This window comes from Onychomys torridus, chromosome 3, assembly GCF_903995425.1.
Source record: "Onychomys torridus chromosome 3, mOncTor1.1, whole genome shotgun sequence".
NCBI classification, from domain to species: Eukaryota; Metazoa; Chordata; class Mammalia; order Rodentia; family Cricetidae; genus Onychomys; species Onychomys torridus.
In genome coordinates, this window is record NC_050445.1 from 73,484,019 (window position 1) to 73,502,565 (window position 18,547).

Below are 18,547 nucleotides of genomic sequence, written 5' to 3' on the forward strand. Positions count from 1 at the left end.
CACTCCCTTTTGTACTCTATTTATGTACAGATGTACTTGCCTCATGTCTCAGGGATCACTTCCATTGTCTTTGAAGAGAAAATAAGTAAAAATTGCAGAAAATGAAGTGAAAATTTAGTTAGAATTAGGAATGTCCTTCAAACATGTACCTGGTAAACTGTGGGCTAAATCTTTGATAATAACAGCTGAATAGTCTTCTACTAGAAAATTTAGAATCCTCATTTTAACCTGCATAACAATCTTTGCTTCACTCAACGCCTCTAAAACTCTTATCTGCCAAATACCGACTGTAGTACCTCACCCAGAGACCTGTGCTTCAAGCACTAGGCAGTGGCAGCACTGTGGCCCATGTGCTCTCGGGCTCTTTAGTGGGACCCTACCTGTTTCTGTTTTCTTTTGTGGGCAGTGTCTCTGTATGCCAGACTGGCCTTGAATTCACTGTGCAGCTGAGGATGCCATTGAACCTCTGATCAATGCCTCCACAACCTGAGGACTCTGACTATAAGCATGAGCCACAATGCTCAACTAGAATATTATTAATATTTATTATTTTATTATTTTCAGTCATCTAAACTGCACACAAGTAGATTTCCTTATAAATGTTCTGTGTGGCCTTAATTTAAATATTTAAAATATAAAAAATCACAGTTCCAATATTAAAAACTGATTCTTCTGGCCATTTTTAAATGTTGAGTGTATAGTGTGAACTGATTCTTATGTATTATTCCAAGTGAGTTATCTCAAAAAGCCTTGGAACTTTAACCTATAAATTGAAAACTACAATTATTCAATGTGCTGTCATCCACTATATAGTGCATTTAGATTAGCAAACAAATTATGGGCAATGTGGGCTAAATTCATAAATGGCTGCCTGGCATTCATTGTTATATCTCTAAAGCCTGAAGTATAAATTCAGTCAAATTCTATTAAATAAATGAAACAGTACCAATGCAAAAAATTAAACATGATAAAGATTGTAAGATTCCTTTTCAAGGAATCCAGTAGTCAAGTAAGATTGAAGAACAGTGGGGAAGTCCATGAGAAAGAGAGCCATGAAGTCCTGGTGATCTAATCTCATTCTTTAATAAAAAGGAAAAGAACCTTCACTGAAAAATAATTATTGATGTAACTGTGGCAAAAATAAGTCATGGGTGACAGTAGCCAGGCACCTCACAAATGCCTCATTCACAGATTTAGTGTTTCTTTCACCTTTCATAGGGTCAGGCTTTTATAACAATTCAGGTGTGTGTGTGTGTGTGTGTGTGTGTGTGTGTGTGTGTGTGTGTGTGTGATGTATGTGTATATTAGGCAGAGAGAGTGACAGACAGACAGAGTCAGAAAGAGGTGACCACTCTAAGAACAGTCTCTGACCTTATGCATGTAAAAGGATCCTCTGTGTTATACAACTTATTTTCAAAGACTAATTTTCTGTTATCACTTAGTAGAATGAAATTTTATTGTGTAGAATCATTTTAGTCATGTTAGGGCATTTATAAATAATTTTTCTCATCTTTTCATTATTTTCTTGTTTTATTAATTAATTAAGTCATGCATATTTTGGCAATAATTCAATATTGTAACTAAATTTTGTTTTTAATGTTTCTGAAATCTGAGGTTTGCATTTAACGTCTTACCTGTATTCCTTGATATAGTAATAAAAATTTCAACTTGAAAGGAGTTTAATATAAGCTAAAATGGCTTTTTAAAAAGCATGACAGGTACCAATAGACTTGCAGATATAGATATTTAATATCTATTACATTTTGTTCTTATTTGGGGATTTTCAAAGAAGTATATTTCAAACTTGCACCAGTTATGCCTTCTAGGACACATATCTATGGCATTTATTCCATATTTAGAAAAATATTACCAATCTCTAAGAATGAATAATTAACCCTGTATTGTAAAGGGGGAAACTATTTCTGTATCTCAGTTGTGTTGAAGATGGCTGCAACGGAAATCTGTCTCCTTCCATAGATGCTGCTGCCATTCACTTCCTGGTCTCTGCTGTGCACATTGTCACGATTATTTCTTTGGCACTGGCACTCAAGCAGACAAAACATCTTTGGGCAGAGTTTGCAGAAATATTTACTTTCTGCATTCTATTCTAACAGCCAAAGTTCATACATATATTGTGGGCTAGCAATTGGAATATTTCACTGTCAAGCTTTGTTTAATTTTGCAGTGGGGGACAGAAAAAGGAAAAGCAGAACACATTAAAGCGGTAGCCACATACAATGAAAAGCAGGAAAATGGCACAGTTTCTGTTTCTATTTGACACTTGTGTCTTTCCATGTAAAATAAAATACAGTTTAAAAAGATCAACTGAGCTGCCCCTCAGCTTCATAGGGTAAATACATAAGATGAAAATTTAAGGTCATGATCCTAGCTGGTACTCTTTAAAACTTTGAAACATATTTAATGTTAAGTTAATTTACCCATATTACTACCTCCATGAGACCATGTTCATATGAGTCTCTTTCAGACTGAATAACCCATAAATTCTTGGATTAAAACCAGTACATACCTCTTTCCATCTTGAGATCGGTTTAGGAAAACACCCTGGCTAATCACAGAACATTCCAGTGGTTTGGGTTACAAGATACTTTTATTCAGGGTGAAATCACATCCCAATCACTGCATAGAAAGAAAAATATTCTTTGGCAATAAAATTTCCATTTCAGAGCAGAGCTTTTAATAGACTCTAAGAGGTAAAATTGGCATCGGTGTCAGACTAAGGAACTAACCCACCTGCTAGTAAATATCCAGAATAGCACTGCAGCGCTAACACACCAAGCTCGAAATGCGCTGCGCCAGCACTCGCCTGGACTTGAGTTTGTTCACTCTGTGCTTCTGAGTGACCTGCTTAGCTTATGGAGCATCAATTCCTTCTTATAAAGAAGACTGCAATCATAAACTCATAAAGATTCTGTTTTTAGAGTCAAATTAAGCTAATTGATAAATGTTAGTTATTGGAAAATAGTTACGCTCATAAAAATCTGTTCTAGAATGCTTTGCTTCCCTATCTTTGTCTTTTTTTTAAGTTAAGGAGATATAAAAAGCCAGACACATGGTGATTTTTCACCTTAACTGGTCAGTGTGGGTTTTTCTTTCCAGTCCTTCCAATGGGCTTTCTTTTGAGTCGGTGAAGTTTCACACGCAGCCATGGCGCCGTGGGGACAAAGGACTTTCTTTATAGTTCTATTGGCTGCAAAGGATTGCAAGGCAGTTACATCAATAACACTTGCATTTTAAACCCAATTTATGCAATATTCCATGAACAGCTGAGCAAACAAATGAAAGAGTTTAATTTTCATTCAAATGTAAAACGTAATTGATGCTTTCCAACCCCCAGTCTGAGAAGTTGTTCTGAAGGAGCTTCCTTTCCAGTACTGAGCATCCAGTGAGCTATATCAGAATCTCCCGGGGTCAGCAGGTGAAAAAGCTTTGCAAGTGCAAAAGCTTAATAAGGACTAAATTAAAATATCTGGGAGATGTATAGTAAATTGGAGTCATAGAAAATCTTGAAAAGATGCTAAGTTTCTTATTTCATTTTTTAAAACTTGAACACCAATTAAATTTGCAATTGAAACTAATTTCATGGAAAAAATGCTTATGAAGCTACATCTGTTGTAAATGGAAGTCATATTTGCCACCAGTTATTTCTCAGAAAAAATACAGCTTATTTAAATGGATGTCATTGTGATATATTGTGCATTAAAATTCAGTTGCAGTACATATACTAAATTGCTATTAACTTCCTGCTATAAATAATAAATAAGGTTATATTAATTAATGGATACTATAAGCTTAATCTTGAATATTGGCATAATAATATGACTGAAATCCAATGTGTGTTCAAGTTTGTCTTATATTTTACAGTTTACTTGATAACCCATTTTCATCTACTTTATAGATGTTTTTGCTTTTGTATTATCAATAAATATGAAGTAGAATGCAATCCACTCTATTTAAAAAGAACTTAGACCTCATATTTTATTACATTGGATGTTAACTTTCAATGCCTTAAAGCTTGGCTATAAAATTTCTTTGATACAGATCCACATGAACTTAGTTAATTTTTTTAGTCACATGAGAATTTCTCATGTGAGATGATTAGAGGGGGAGAGGTTGCCATGGAAATTTCTCCTGACACATTTAATTCCTTATTTGTTAACTTATTCCAATATTGTAGAAGCCTAAAATCCCTTAAAGCAGAATATTTATCATGAAATACAGCTTTTATTTTTGTGACTTGATACTACTAAATAGTAGCTATGCCCTTTCTTTGTAGACACAATGGGCTGACATTATTTGCATCATAGTTGTCTTTGTGATTGATAATTCTAGAAGAAATCATTACTCTATTTAATAATTTCTATCACTCACTTAAGCTGTAAAATAGAAAAGTATTAGGAATCTGTAAATTATCTCATTAAGTTAACACACATCCTTAACCACTTGTTTCACTACAGTGCCAGGCAGGTTGTACAGAAGTTAAGAAAATCGTGTGCTCAGTTTTGCCATCAGGTTTGAAGTGGGGAGTTGGAGCTTGGCCTCTGCATGTGGGATGGGCAGCACCAGAGTGGCCCAGCTCAGTGAAATGAAGGCTGAGGGGGAAGAATGACAAGGAGAGGTAAAGCAGTCAGGATGTTGGGTAGACACCAAAGATCCAAAGGGAAGGCTAAAAGGAAGTGATCACTGAAGGACTTGGAGGCACAATGGAGTTTCATTGGGGAATTCTGCTTCTGAAAATGGAAGATCATATAGAGGATGGCTAGATGGAGAAGACAGCGAGGTGAATGGAACTGATGACAGTCAGGTTAGAACATCCAATTCCACCTGAAGGACCAAGGAAAACATGGGGTGCCTGTCTTTGTCTCACATACCAATAGAAGAGGAAATAGAGGATAATGAAGTTAAGGAATTAAGACAGGGGGGATTAGATAATTTACTTTTCCTTGATTTGCTGTGGACCTACTGAGAAGTTTTCTCTAGGTCTATTCAGGGGGTGACAAACACAGCTTGCCCAGCTGCAGGCAGGACCCCCAAGGACTTCCATCTGGACTGTGCTGGTGTGCCCTTATTCACACATCAGCACTCACTCTTCAGCTTCTTCCACAGATCTTATTTCCAGTTATACTGTTTGTTGTCAGCAGTGACATTACTTCTCTGAGAATGTAGTAAGTGCGTTAGCCATTAGCTTTATCAAATGCTTCTTTTGCTTCTCTTTTAGGAACCAACAACTATATCAGCAATGGAACTTTCTACGAAGCAGGTACAATCATAATAGGCTACTGTCAATACTGTGTTCTGTTAGTTTTCCGTTTGAACTTGATAGCTCTATTTATCATCCATCATATTTATATGTGAGTAGTGAAAAAATCTAACAAGCTAACAGAAGGAAATTGTGTCATCTGTGCCTTACAGGCTAATAAACACCTATGCACCTTACAGATTCAGAAAATTAAGCAGATGGTTGTTATGTTCAGAAGATCTTAGCTTAAAATGTAGCTCCTACCTTCAGCTGTATTGTATCACGAGAACAGAAAAGGCGACTTTCACTTCAGTTAAACATACAATGAAGCACTACCAAGTAGAATGTTCTAGAATGCTAAAAGTTCAGTTTGAGGGCAGCTTCTGATTAGTCTTTCCATTCATATCAAACAGACCTTTGACAAGACACACAAGAAAACAACTGATTTCTCAAGAACTATGAGTATGACACAAGTTTGACTTCTAACAAGTATAGTTTCTGCATTGCTACCTACCCTTCAATCCAATATACAAATGATAATTTTGGAACTAAATTGGTAGACCAAGCTGAAATCAATTAGTAACTTACATAGTATAAAAATGATAGTGAACTGGGACTTGTTTTTCTTCTGTAAAAGCTTGTGTACGAACTGTGGGTTTAAGAGTCATTTGACTAGAGTTATTTCTGATCTGTTTGCTGGCCTTGCCTTTGACAGTGTTCTACCTCTTGAACAAAACACTAAATCATGGTGCCAACGAAATGCAGTGTGTGCCCTTTGCACACAGATGTATCAAAATAGATTGATAATCTCCAAGATATTTAAACTCAGAGTGCAGATGTTATTGACCTGATACTGCTATCTTACACCTCATTAACATGTATTCACCTGTTCTTCAAATCTAAAAATTGTCACATGTTGGCAAGGAAATCTGGGGCTTTCCAGGGTGGAAGCTAGACAGGAATAATTTTTCCTGCAATCATTTTAAAGGTATTTATTTATATTTATTTCCCTGCTAGATTTCAGAGCCAATCCTTACTGAATTACCTCTAAGTCTAATTTAGCCAAACATACTGTTTGAAAAAGAAAATTAAGATTTTAAACATTTTGAAGCATTGTCTATTAATACAACATTCAACTAAAAAGTGCCAATTTAAATCATACGAATAGAAGAAAGAATCCTGGACTTACAGTTTCCAATGATAGAGGAGAGATGGATTTCTTTCAATATGACTCACTTTCATCCACGCTGAGGAGCATTTTTAAAGTGAGACAGCATTTAAGGAGGGACATGTGATGCTGTAACTAACCTAGATAATGAAATCGCTTCCTTCTCATGGCCCACCACTCATAAGGAGGCTAGTGAAATCTCCTGTGGTGATGTTAAATTAGGCAGAAAAAGCACATCAGGTTCCTAAGCTAGTCACTAGATTATGCTCACTGATGCCTGCAAGCCCCTATGCTTCATGTGAATAGCATGATTATTTTATGTATCATTAGTAATCCTGAAGAATTATGATAAAATCAAAATGACATTGAATTGCATTTAATTTGGGGCAATTTATTGGAGTTTAGGTTTTCACAACTGGAAATCATGTGGATGGCTATACTCTTTTTGCTTTTGCTTTTTCCTGTACATTTTTTTTCCTACTTTTCTCCTAAAGGTATGCATCAGATAGTGATAACTTTGTTTGGGTAGTTCTTTTCCTACTCAAATACCATACGCCTATAAATCTATAGTTATAATTTTGGCAGGTGCTTCTGAACCATTACTAGCCAAGCATGAGATCTTTTGGTTGCATGGCCAATTAGGTCACTGACCTTTTCAGAGTGGATCACAAAGCCAGAGCTGGTAGCAAACACTCATAATCCAAACACTTGGGCGTGGCACAGGAGATTCAAGAGATTAAGACTAACCTAGGCTATACGAAAATGTCTCAAAAATAACAAAAGAAGATAGGATGCCAATGTCAGGATCATCATGTCTGTGTTTATCATTGCCAACCTTGTTTATGGTTATTTCTACAAAGCCCAAAGTAATCTCACTCTTGCTAAGTATGTTATATCTGCCTCATTTTTTATCACATTGAAACTGCCATTATTCAGCATATCTCTAAATTCATTGTTTTAAAAAAGATGAAACATAATATCTTACCAAGGAATCAACATTTCTTAAACTGTGTTGATTTACAAACTCATTCTGTATAATATTAAAATTAATATAGCAAAACAAATAAGCATCTATTAATATATATAATAATTTTGTTTCTCTACTTCATTGCATGGAATAGCAATATTTAACAAGGAAATATATGCACAAGGAAATATATTTGTTATTCTTACCTCTTATTATACTTTTATAACATATAAGTATTTTGCTTAGCTTTAAGCACTGGCCTATTATCTATAAAACTACTCCTCAATAATTTCTTAGATTTCAGTAAATACTTCAGTGTACATTTAATTTACATACACACATGCACACACACACACACACACACACTTGTCTACATGTACAAATATAACCTATAATTGAAAGTCTCTGGGAATGCAATGTTGACCGTGTCCATTTCTGACTATCAGACAACTTATAATTTTAAAGAACATCCTGTTGTTCACAATGAAGTTGTTCTAAAACTCAATTTTCATCTGCATCCTAGAAAATTAAAATATACTTTAAAGTCTTTTGCCTATGGACTATTATTATATGTCTCAGTATTTATAGAACTTAAAAATGTGTTGCATTTTTGTTCATATTTTATGTATTGGGGTTGTCACAGTGTGATTCATAGGTGTGAGGGACAGAGGCCTGTTTGGGGAAATCAGTTCTCATCTCCCATCATGTGGGTCCCTGGAATCTACATCAGAATATCGTCAGGCTTGGCTTAAGGCTTGCTGTATCATCAACCAATCCGCTAGTGAGCAAAGCATGTCTCTATCTCCACTTTGCAGTCAGATGCTTACAATTGGTTTCTACTCCACTTACAACTGTATCGTCTGCCAGACCTTGGAAGAAACTATCTAAAACAAATTATGATCCACAATATAATTTATTGTTAATGAGGCTAAACAAGTTGGTTTTAAAGGAGAGTGTCAAAAGAGTGTTTTCTTCACTCATCCACAGCAACAACTGTACATTGGCTCAGCTGCTGGGGTGGCGCAGCTTCCTCTCCATCGCTGTGACGTTTATGGGAAGGCCTGTGCAGAGTGCTGCCTCGCCCGGGACCCTTACTGTGCCTGGGATGGGTCATCGTGCTCGCGCTATTTTCCCACTGCAAAGAGGTAAGATGAGCTCTACAAGAGAAATGGAATGTTTCTTAGCAGAGTTAGTGATCTGCTTTCTAGAACAGCCCTTGCCGGGCAGTGGAGGCGCACGCCTTTAATCCCAGCACTCAGGAGGCAGAGCCAGGTGGATCTCGGTGAGTTCGAGGCCAGCCTGGTCTCCAAGCGAGTTCCAGGAAAGGCGCAAAGCTACACAGAGAAACCCTGTCTCGAAAAACCAAAAAAAAAAAAAAAAGAAAAAAGAAAAAAAAAAAAGAACGGCCCTTTATAAAGAAGCACACCATCGTGCAAATGACGGGAGATTGGGGTATAAACACCACAGTTAGGACTGTCATTGTTACTTTGTTCTTATTTATTTTCCCATTTCCTTAAAACAAAAAACAAAACAAGAAGAAAAGTGTAGAGTAGAAAAGTTGGATCCTAAATGAGATAGGACAAATAACTGAGGAACTCTTAGGACAACAAAATAATATCCCTAAGTTCTTATGGTTGGAAGTTAGATTTACGGTTTTATTTTAATAAGAGAGAGACAGGGTCAAAATACACAAAAAAGTTATGAACCCAATGTTCTATCATCCACAGATCTACTTTTTTTTTTAAATCTAGAGATATTATGTTCTGATATAAAATATTATATTATATTTTAATAAGACCATTTATGTTACCAAATGAAAAGAAATTTCTTAACAGATAGGAGTTCATTTGCTTTTGGAATCTAAGGAATATAGAAAGACCTAATCCTAAAAAGTCAAAATGAAGGCTGGGGCATTGTGTTAGTAGGTAAAATCCTTGTCATGCAAGTGTGAGGCCCTGAGATCGAATCCCCAGAACCTACTACCTATGCTGCATGTATTGTGCGCATGTGTATTCCCAGTGCTTCCATAGCAAGTGAGCTGGGACAAGGGGCAGGACAAGACAGCCAGAAGTGGGAGAGCACTGAACCATGAGGTGGTCATCTCTGCTTCACACAGGCAACAGGCATGTGTCTCACTGTCCCAACACACAACACAAGACGTACAAACAGATTAAGTGAAAGTCAAGAATTTCTTCCTACATTTAAAAACGTTGCATTGATGTCTTTAGTGTATTAATAATGATTAACTAACATTCCTAAAAATATCTCGTCTACCTCAGGAAATTTTAATTGTCCCTGTTATTACAACATCAACCTGTGTTTATAGGACTTTAACTTGAAACATAAAACTCTATATTCAACTTCATCTGCATGCACACATATGCGCATGTGAGTGTGTGTATGTGTACTACTCATGCATTTTAAATGATATCTTGATAATACTTACAATTATTTTACAGGGAATTGTTTAATTAAAATTGCTAAGTTATAATTAGGAAGTTAGTTGACAGGTGTGGGAGAGATGGCTTAGTTGGTAAGTACTTGTTGCAGGAGTACCTGAGTTCAGAATCCCAGATCCCAGGAGAGAGCCTGGCAAAGAGTCACAGATCTACACTGCTGAGGGGAGGGAGTGCAGACAGAGAGCTCATTGATCAGCTTCTCCAGTGAAAAAATTGGTGAGCTCCAGGTTCAGCCAATTCAGTGGGCTCCTGGTTTGTGAGAAACCCTGTCTCTAAACAATGACATTAGTGATGATGGTGATGGTGATGGTAATGATGTGGTGTGGGCAGAGAGCAACAGAGAAGGCACCACTGTTAAAGTCTGACCTACACGAGTGTATAGGCACACATATACACACATCTGCATGCTCAAAATATATATACAGCACACACAATGCAGACATGCACAAACAAAAATTTATTGAGAGCACAAACAGATTAAACAAAATTGCAGCTTCCTATGCAAGAGCCAATGCATAAAGAATGGGAAGGATTTGGGAAGGGGTGTTGAGGAGGAGAAAGAATATAGTAAACTACAGTATTTATACAATTTTTAAATAAAAACAATAAAACGGAATGGGAATTCAATCATTTAATGTAATACTATTTTCAGAAAGTGCTCTCATATTACAGAGAACTGTTCAACACAACATAACTTTGCAAACCAATTAGTTTACTAGTGTTTAATAAAACAAAAATACTTCTTCAAGCTTACCACCATGCATATTGACCTATTCAAACAGAGAAAAGTCACCACCATCCCTAAGCCACTGCACTTAAGGAGCTATATAACTTTGTTGTAGCATAGATAACATTTCCAAAGAAGCTCTGTGTATCAGCCTTTCTCAGTAATGAAACATATTCTAGAGCATTTGTATTATTACAAATGTTATAGGAAAGGATGACCCTAACATCAACTTAAATACTTTCATTGATGTTTGGGATATTATTGTTTCAATATTAAATAATCTACAACCGGGGCTGGAGAGATGGTTCAGTGGTTAAGGGCATTCACTGCTCCTACAGAGGACCCCAGGTTAGTTCCTAGACCCACATAGATGACTCACAACCACATATAACTTCCGCATCAGAGTCTCCAACTCCCTCTTCTGGTCTCAAGGTATATCTATGAATGCCCAAAGATGCACAAACATATACATAAAATAAACAAATAAATATTATTTTTAAGAAATTCACCAACTTAGCTTCATATGTTAGCATAAAATTAGAACACAGAATCACACTGATTCTAAATGTAAAAACTCCTATTGCAGAACACACACATAACTGAGTTTTCTTAATCTTTCAGAATTATAGATTGAAATGTTATGATTAACGCTTTCATAATCTGTTGGAATTTTACAGTTGAAAAAACTGGCTGAGTTTGAAGTTAATATATCTTGGTTAGAGAAACTGTGGATCTTTCAATACATTGCAATATACAGTCATTACTGTGATAATTATAAATTATTTAAGATGAAATTTTTGTCCTACTTATAGAATTCATATTTGATCTAAAAATGACTATTTTTTATAAGAAATAATAATGAGAACATTGCAAGCTTTGGTAATGAGAGGTTTGAATTTTAAGTTTTTCTTATCAAAAAAGGAGAAAAAGAAATAAAGATAACTATCATTTAAAACTCACATTTTTATATTTACAACTGGTTCTCACACATCCACAAATTAAGACCAAAAGATAGTGCTTTTGTTTTTCTTGTGAATTATAAGTTTTACTTGATCTAACTCCATGTGTCTGGTACTAGAAATGTGTTTGAGAAGGATGTATAGAGTCCTTTCAGCATATATATCTTGTGATAGCAGTTTTTAAAGCTTGAACCATTGAGAAAGGCTTTCCCCAATGCTTTGTGGTTCAGGTTTCACAGTTCTCTTGTTGGCTCCATTTTCAAATGTACACATCTGTTTGATAGTCTCACTACTTCTACAAATAGAAATCTATAAATACTTTAGACTTCTAAATTTATGAGTACTGTAATGAATTCCATGTTTACAATTTTCAATGACCAATAAAGGTGCTCTTTTAAAAAATAGTAACTAATTTCATCACTAGATAATACCTTTAAAATTGATGAAAAAGAAAAAATTCAGTCAAGTACAACCAGACTTTCCCTGTGTGTTACACACATACATCCATTCTCTATATTTTCTTATTTCTCTGTCTACATCTATTCTGTATCTGGTAGCAGGAGACCAACTCCTCCTCTAAGTGTGTCCAATTGCAAGTAACCTCACATACAGTTTGAGAAGCCTGGCAAGGAAGCTAACTCTAGTTTGATGTATACACTCTGCTCTTCTGTAAAAGAGAAGGTCATCTTGGTCCACCCACTCTCCTAGCAAAAGGCGATCTTGCCTTTAAGGTCACCATTTGTGGTTGTTTTCCTACATTTCTCCAATGCACAAATAAACTCATTTCCAACCATACCCATAGGATAGGGCAATCATGGTGGTGTATACCTGAAACTCCAGCCTTGACTGAAGAAGGAGACCCCATCTAAAACAAGGAAAGAAAGAGCCAGATGCTGGAGTTATAGTCCAATGGTACAGCACATGCAATAGGCTCTGACTTCAAACCCTAATACCAAAGAAAAAAATCAAATAATATACATTAAAGATGCTTTTCTAAGTTGGGCTGTGGTGGTGCACACCTTTAATCTCAGCACTCAGGACAGAGGCAAACAATTTCTGTGAGTTCGAGGCCAGCCTGGTGTACAGAGTGAGTTCTAGAACAGCCAAGGCTACACAGAGAAACCCTGTCTCAAAAAAAATTTTTTTTAAGTTGCTTTTCTATAAAATACTGATATAACAAAATTAAAAAGCAATAAAAAAGAATTTTTAGCTTAAATATTCTAAAGTTAGACAATAGTATATTTTAAAAGTATGTTTGAGCAATCAGGACAATCATCATTCATGTGAATTTTAGTTTTCAAGCTTACACCCACATAGATGATAAGAATAGTTCAATTGTGTTTATTGAAGAAATGGGTTGCTGTTTCAGCGTATTATTCCTTATTTCCTCTAAAATGAAGTCCAGAGCTTCTCGGTGTTAGATTGCTGTTGACTGATACCTGTTAGAAAACAAGCATTTCTTGTCTCTCAGAGATAAAGACCTTTGGTTGCAGTTGCTGAATTTGGTGTCCTTGTTCCCCATTTGATCACCTTTGACCCCTCCTCTACCCACACTGCATGCAAATGCATGTCTTGCTTTGTTGTCTATAATATTCAATAAGATTTGACTCTTCAGAAATTCCTAACTGGGAAAATAGAGATAGAATAATGTCTTTTAAATGTAATTGTTTTAGACGCACAAGACGACAAGATATAAGAAATGGAGATCCACTGACTCACTGTTCAGACTTACAACACCATGGTAAGTCATACTCTTCACCTTTAAACCTCTGATACCAAACTGACAAGAGTACACACATCTCTTCAAGAACACTTAGGGGAAGTATGGTCTGGCCTGAAGAAACTGCTGAAGAACCCACAAAATGGGAATAGCTTTTATGATCACAAGTATAAGAAATTCAAGATTTTAGATCTTTATAAGAAACAAAACTCAAATGTCTTAGACAAAAGAAGTCAGGTTTATAAACATCCTTTTACATATTAGCTAATCAAGGAGGTAGGCAATAGAATTTTTCATTAACACATATCAAATAAACTTAAAAGTGTTAATGTTTAAATCAACTGAGAAGCCATATGTCTATATGATGATGATGCTAAGCCAGTATATTCTGAGTCTTTGAGTCAGATAGACAAGGAAGCAATGTCCTTATGTTAAAAAGCTAGTTGTATCTTTCCTCGAAGTGGGCAATTTGCAAGCAATATGCTGTATGCTTTCTGTAAGATATTAAGACATTTTAAATGTCAGAGTTGCTTATTTCACCCGAAACATCAATCAACCTCCTTTTAAAATGTATTGTTGCAGTGCAAGCTCATTCTCCCTAGTTCAACTTTTGAGATTAATAATGAAGCTGTGCTTCCCTCTGCTGGGGGAACTTCCCAATGACAAGGACACTAATGAACAGTAAAAAATAATAGTTAACATGCAAAGCATGTACACTGTAACCGAACACAATCATTCTGTTTTCTCTTCAGGTGCCTTGCACAGTATCACAAAACACTCTTGATGTTTTTTATTATTATTATTTGACTTCCTATGTGTGTGGAATATCCCTGTTTATGTATATTAAAGGGGAACCACATAGCACTTGAGCACACATTGCAAAATCCATTACCTTCTTGAAATGCAGGCCCCATTGTGCATAGTCTCAATGTGTTTGCATCAGACTCAAAATTCCTTGGTAGGATTGTGAGAGAATCAGGAGCAAATGCTTTAAAAATCACTCACTCTTAGACATTTCTGGTCACTGGTTACTCTCCTGACTTCAAAGAAAAAGACCAGTGAAGGGGAGCGCAGATTTGCTCTGTCTTGGCCTGAGGAAAATGCCTGTACTATCACCCCCTCCTAAGTTTTACAAGGACCGTACTCCATTTAGACAACTGAATATCTATTATTTTTCCATGAGTTTATTTCAAGTGAAAATATTGTACTATGGTCAGTATCATTTCATAAATGAGGAAATAGTAATTATTAACTCATTATATTAAAGAATTTATGTGCTTGTATCTTGAGAGTTAAAGATAAATATCAGAAGCACAAGCAGAAGGAGAAAATATACGGGCTTTGTTCCATTTTTGTAATGAATATAACATTTTGAATATCAGAAACATTTAGGAATTTTGAATGAATAGGTATGACTCATCTGAACATTTCAAAGCATAATGGAAATTCTTGACATTTTAGTTTCCTAGTAGAGATTTGAACTACATAGCATCTATTATTCACCCAAGGGAAAGAAGCTTCTTATTATTTTCATCACCAACATCATGTTCAGAAGTGCAGGATGATTTTTAAATAATATCACTTATTAAGAAATATCATTGTAAATGCTAAAGATGTGTCTCAGTCAGCAAAGTGACTAAGTTTTCTCCTCAGCACCTGTGTAAAATGTCAGGCTTGCTGGAATGCCCTTGGAACCCAATACTTGGGAGGCAAATACAGGCAGAACCCTTAAGCTCACTGTCCAGTCAACTATCCCAATGGGCTAGTCTCAGGTCCAATCTTGCCTTCGAAAATGAGGAAGACAACTCCTGAGAAGGAACAACATTGGAGACCACCTTCTGGTCTCCATTGCACATGTGTGTACCACACCCCTACATATGTATACCTACAAACACATGAATATGCACACATACCTGCATGCACACAGAAAGAAATTTCACTATGGCTGTTGGGGAATAGTATTTTGAGGTGCGTTGCATTTTTTCCTTACTGCTTTTGTTAACAATTAAAAGATGTGTTTGATTAAGTAAAATTAACCTGTGAGCAGGAGGCTGAGTCAGCAAGTAGCTGACTGGAAGTGGTAAGGAGGAAACACGTATAGCAAGAGGTTTTTATTTGGGGGGGGGGAGACTTTGAGAAGAACACTGGATTTTTTGGAAGAGGCCAGAAAAGGGAGAAAGTTAACTACATGCCATTCAGTCTCTCTGAGCAGCAGAATTCCATCTAAACCATTGAATCATTGAGTAGTTGAATTGTGAGTTCTTTAGATTTAGATAAAGTTCCCTTGATAGCTTTGAAAGAGTGGGAACCTGAGGGAACAAAATCTCCTCAGGCTGAAGCCATTGCTTTAGGGGCAGCTACCATAGATAATAATAATAATAAAACAAAAAACAAAAAAACAGATAATAACAATGGGTTATCATTCAACTAATAACAATTGATTATGTACATATTACTAAACTGTTCAAAGAATCATTCATTCGCAGTTATACCTGTCTCATCTTGGTGATGCCTTCATTTGTTTAGAAATCTAGTCCCGTTGTAGGAAAGTTTTTATACTGTTTTTTCTTTTTAGGGGGATTGTTTTCTGTTTGTTTGTTTGTTTTGTTTTGTTTTTGTTTTTCCAGACAGGGTTTCTCTGTGTAGTTTTGGTGCCTGTCTTGGATCTCGCTCTATTGACCAGGCTAGCCTCGAACTCACAAAGATCTGCCTGACTCTGCACCCTCCCCCCAGTGCTGGGATTAAAGGTGTGTGCCACCGTCGCCTGGCTCTGTATACTATTTCAAAATAATATCTACTGGACATAAAAATGTCTCATACACAGATGGGAAAACTGAACAAGGACTTTTTTCTTATTTTTTATTTTTTCATTTTACACACCACCCACAGTTTTCCCTCCCTCTCCTCCTCCAACTCCCCACCCCCGCACCTTCCCCTACAACCCTCACTCACTCCTCACAGAGGTAAGGACTCCCATGGGGAGTCAACAAAGTTTGGCATATCAAGTTGAGGCAGGACCAAGTTCCTCCTCCCTGCACCAAGACTGAACAAAGTATCCCACCACAGGGAATGGGCTCCCAAAAGCCAGGTCATGCACCAGGGATAAATTCTGGTCCCACTGCCAGAGGCCCCACAAACAGACCAAGCCACACAACTGTCACCCACATTCAGAGGGCCTAGCAGGTTCCCCCAGCCATCAGTCCAAACTCCATGAGCTCCCCACTAGCTCGGGTCAGCTCTCTCTGAACAAGAACTTTTTAAAAGTAAGACATGTTTAAATAAATATTGTTGATTATTGAATGATTTTATTGGAGTTAATGTTGCCCATTTTGAAGATGTGTTTTGGTGTTACTGTGTTGGTTCAAGCCTATGAAAATTAAGTGCATAGACTTATTTAGCAATAAAGAGTAAAGCGTGAATGAATTCTTCTCCAAATAACTCAATTAGCATACTTATGTGGGATGTAAAGGAATTGTGACAGTTTAGTGTTGCAAGAACTATTTCTTTTTCTTTTTTTTTTCTTTTTGGTTGGTAAGCACCTCTGTTTTGTGTTTGAGATCGATGGGAGCAAAGGTCCACACAGCCCTCAAAATTCCAAAGCAATAAAACACTCCTTCCTCAAAGGTCCCAGTGCTTGTTGGCTGCTTTTGTTGGTAATTGACCAAACACAAAGCATGCACAGTGTAGGTAAGAGTGAAGTTCAAATGTGTGCAGTCAGGCAGGAATCCCCATTTGGCCAGGTTCAGTCTTACCATGAGGGATCCGTGAATTATCTCAGCATAGTAGATATCAATATTTGAAGGTAAATGGGCCCCAATCCAGATCCCAACCCCGTTTAAATCATGTATGTTGTCTTGCTAATGTCACTTCTCACATTCAATAAAATATATGTGCTCATATGGAAACAAGCAGAGATATGAGATGCTTTTTAACAGAAAGCTTCTAAGCAACATGAAGCTAAATTATACACTTCAGTATGATCACTTCCAGCTGTAATGGTAAACATATTCCATAGCACTCTATATTTTACATATCCTGAGTTTTTAATGAAATGACTATATATAAAATATCTTGAAATTAAGGTGGAAGAAATTGCACTTCTGATATAACCTCCAATGCACCCTCACTGAATGATCCTATTGTGCAGAGCAGGAGTAAGCTGAACTGTTCTGGATGAAATGGAAAACTCCACCTCACTTCCCTTGATCCCAAAACACTCCTCTCTATCACCATGGCTGCTCACCCAAAGCCTTTGTATCCAACCCTAATAGTACATGTGTGCTGGAAAATCTTGTCTTTCTAATCATGTTTCAGGCACAATGCTATTGCAGAATTCAGGTTGTTTCCAATCCATTCCTTGCCCTCAAAGGAGAGTGTGCCTGAAATTGGAGCTTGTCCAACTTTGCATTTAAGAAAATGACTGGCCAAGTCAATTACCTCTCCACTGTCTCCTTTTCCTCCCTCCTTTCAAACCAAAATGAGCTGCAGCACAATTTATGATTTTTGTGTCCAGAAAGCAAAAGCTTCATTTTTAAAATTCATACCACCATCTTATATTTCTGGAACCTGGAGATACTTTATGTCCTATCTTCTAATTGAATGGCATCATTCAATTTCACTTTCTAATAGTTTTCTTGGCCATTCTGCATACATGCAGTTCCTTTTTAATGTCCCATAATAAAATATCCACAGAAGTAAGACAATCTTCTAAATTATCTCCACAGGTAGCCCATCTCAATTTATCTTGGTTGTCATCAAAAATCATACCCAAATTTCATAAAATCTCTTTGGCAGTACTGTCTTTTTGGTCTAGGGAGCCATAAGTTTGGTATTTTGTGACAATGATTTTATGATGTGTACTCTACCATCTTCCAAATATGAATATGGGCATTTAACCCAAAGAGGAGCCTTGAGGTTTGATCAGTTGCTGATGTCATCCTTTGAAAACCCAAAGCTCCATTAATTATGAAATACCACTTATAAAGCAATGATGAATATTACATGTACTACTATATCATGAACTGCTAAGAAAGAAAATGGCCCAGGAATGGCAATCTAGTACAGAATTCCAGATTCAATCTTGCAGACAGATTCTTCAATCAAAGTCTTAGCAAGAAAGAAATGCCCATGTAGGTGGAGGAAACAATGAAAAATGTCTAGTCATAATCATAGGTGGAAGAAAGGGGAAAAACTGTTCTTTGATTTATAAGTCAGCACTGACGAAGGCTTCAGATTGGCATTCATGCAAAGCATGTAGACTCATGACTGCAGACAAAGAATTTAGTCCCAA

General features: G+C 36.5%; 1 protein-coding gene across 1 annotated transcript in view; it reads left to right on the plus strand.

Annotated features, from left to right (window-relative positions):
- The window catches only part of Sema3a (semaphorin 3A), a 199,318-nt gene that overhangs the window by 170,457 nt on the left and 10,314 nt on the right, over nt 1–18,547 (plus strand). Inside the window, exons 13-15 of the mRNA XM_036180344.1 lie at nt 5,237–5,278; nt 8,380–8,537; nt 13,211–13,278. Of these exons, the coding sequence (XP_036036237.1) occupies nt 5,237–5,278; nt 8,380–8,537; nt 13,211–13,278 (268 nt within the window). The remainder of the gene's footprint in view (nt 1–5,236; nt 5,279–8,379; nt 8,538–13,210; nt 13,279–18,547) is intronic.